This window comes from Staurois parvus, unplaced genomic scaffold (genome assembly GCF_062004578.1).
Source record: "Staurois parvus isolate SC_StPar_1 unplaced genomic scaffold, SC_StPar_1.0 ptg000174l, whole genome shotgun sequence".
Classification (NCBI taxonomy): domain Eukaryota; kingdom Metazoa; phylum Chordata; class Amphibia; order Anura; family Ranidae; genus Staurois; species Staurois parvus.
This window is the reverse complement of record NW_028317970.1, coordinates 704,156-706,162: the sequence shown is the minus strand read 5'-3', so window position 1 is coordinate 706,162 and position 2,007 is coordinate 704,156. Positions and strand designations below refer to the sequence as shown.

General features: G+C 46.2%; 1 protein-coding gene across 1 annotated transcript; it reads left to right on the top strand.

The window, feature by feature from the left end:
* The first annotated feature begins 233 nt into the window (after positions 1 to 233).
* On the top strand, positions 234 to 1,578 carry LOC149462475 (uncharacterized). Its single transcript, XM_089676801.1, has one exon. The coding sequence runs from the start codon at positions 297 to 299 to the stop codon at positions 1,275 to 1,277; it is 981 nt and encodes a 326-aa protein (XP_089532927.1). The 5' UTR covers positions 234 to 296; the 3' UTR covers positions 1,278 to 1,578.
* The last annotated feature ends 429 nt before the right edge of the window (positions 1,579 to 2,007 follow it).

Genomic DNA, 2,007 nt, shown 5'->3' with positions numbered 1-2,007 from the left:
CTGTGTTCCCCGTCCTGTATTCCTGGATTTCTCTCGGATAATCTTCCTTCTCTGTGCTGCAGACACAATTTATGTATCAGTTCTGGTTGTTTCCTCACTCTCTGACTAAGGTCCATGAATAAAGAAATGACCTGGTAGGAGATCAGAGGAGCCATTTCCTAGTTCCCTTGAGGGTGGAATTGTAAGCTCCTCAGAGACCAAGCTGCCTGATGTGGGCGGAGTCCTGGTTTGGGGGAACCAATCAGCTCCTGTCTAGTAATCCTCTTTGTCTTTGTATTTTAGTCCATGGCCGGGAGATGAGGAAAACCTCTGAGAATTGTCTCACTTTGTCTCCAGACTGGAAAGTAGAAGATGAGGACATCACACAGTATAGTCCAGGAGAAAACCCGGCTCCCTCCAATGTCCATCCGGCACCACCCAGTGTAGATGGACCATCGGATTCCTCGTATCCTGAGGAACCTCAGACTGTGCGGGACCGGGCCGGCCTTCCAACACGGAAGAGCTTCTCCTGTACTGAGTGCGGGAAATGTTTCCATTTCAAATCCAAACTTAACGTGCATAAAAGATCTCACACTGGGGAGAAGCCATATTCTTGCCCTGAATGCGGGAAATGTTTTTCACAAAGGTCCAATCTTTACAGACATCAGAGATCGCATACGGGGCAAAAGCCGTATACCTGTCCTGAGTGTGGGAAATGTTTTTCAGACAATTCCAGTCTTTACACACATCAGAAATTGCACAAGGGGGAAAGGAAATATTCCTGTCCTGAGTGCGGGAAATGTTTTTTACGGAAGTCCAATGTTTACAAACATCGGCGGTCTCACACGGGGGAGAAGCCACATTCCTGTCCTGAGTGCGGGAAATGTTTTTCAGACAAGTTCAGTCTTTGCAAACATCAAAGGTCTCACACGGGGGAGAAGCCATATTTCTGTCCCCAGTGCGGGAAATGTTTTTCACAGAAGTCTACTCTTTACACACATCAGAGATCTCACACAGGGGAGAAGCCTTATTCCTGTGCTGAGTGCGGGAAATGTTTTTCAGTAAAGTCTAATCTTTATACACATCAGAGATCTCACACGGGGGAGCAGCCATATTCCTGTCCTGAGTGCGGGAAATGTTTTTCAGACAAGTTCAGTCTTTGCAAACATCAAAGGTGTCACACAGGAGAGAAGCCATATTCCTGTCCTGAGTGCGGGAAATGTTTTTCAGATATGTCCAATCTTTACAGACATCAGAGATCTCACACGGGGGAGAAGCCACTTTCCTGTCCTGAGTGATGGAAATGTTCTTCACTAAAGTCCTGTCTTTTTGTACATCAGGGATCCCACACAACCCTGGAGGTGTAGTAGTGCCTTGAGTGCGGGAAATGTCTTCTAGATGAATGTTTCTGGACATCCCAGCTCTCGTTGGGAAGAAGCACACCCTGATATACACCTCAGATATATTCCATGGATGATCTTTATCATGGAAGAAACAGTCCATAAGGAGATCAGAGGTCACCAAAGACATGGATGAAGTGTGGGACCGGGTTGGCCATTGATGGCAGGAGAAGAATAAAAATGGAGTCCTGCCCTGTCATTGGCTGAGTACAGTTTGTGGTGTTAACTTTCGTAACTATTTACAGGCTTTTTTTTTTTTACTTGTTGAATGAATATGACACACCTTTGCCTAGGCATGATGAATACTGGCCGCATTTTATTTCATATAGTGATTTCCTATAGTCATCATCTCCATCTAGTGGCAATAATGAGGCACTGCTGTACTATTTCCAATTCATGAACACTAGATGGCACTACACTCTTGCATTGTTAGGTGCCTCCCCAGGTCTCAGGAGCACTACATAGTGGAAGTGGTGCTCTGAAAGGCCCGGCAGACTTTTGGCATCTACTGTGGTAGTCGAAGTTCTTTGTCCTCCACCTTGTCTGGACGTTGGGCTGCAAGCGTATACATGCAGTGTAGGCGAGGATGACAGAAGTGAGGTGGTGCTTGTGCCTGTTTACATGTCAG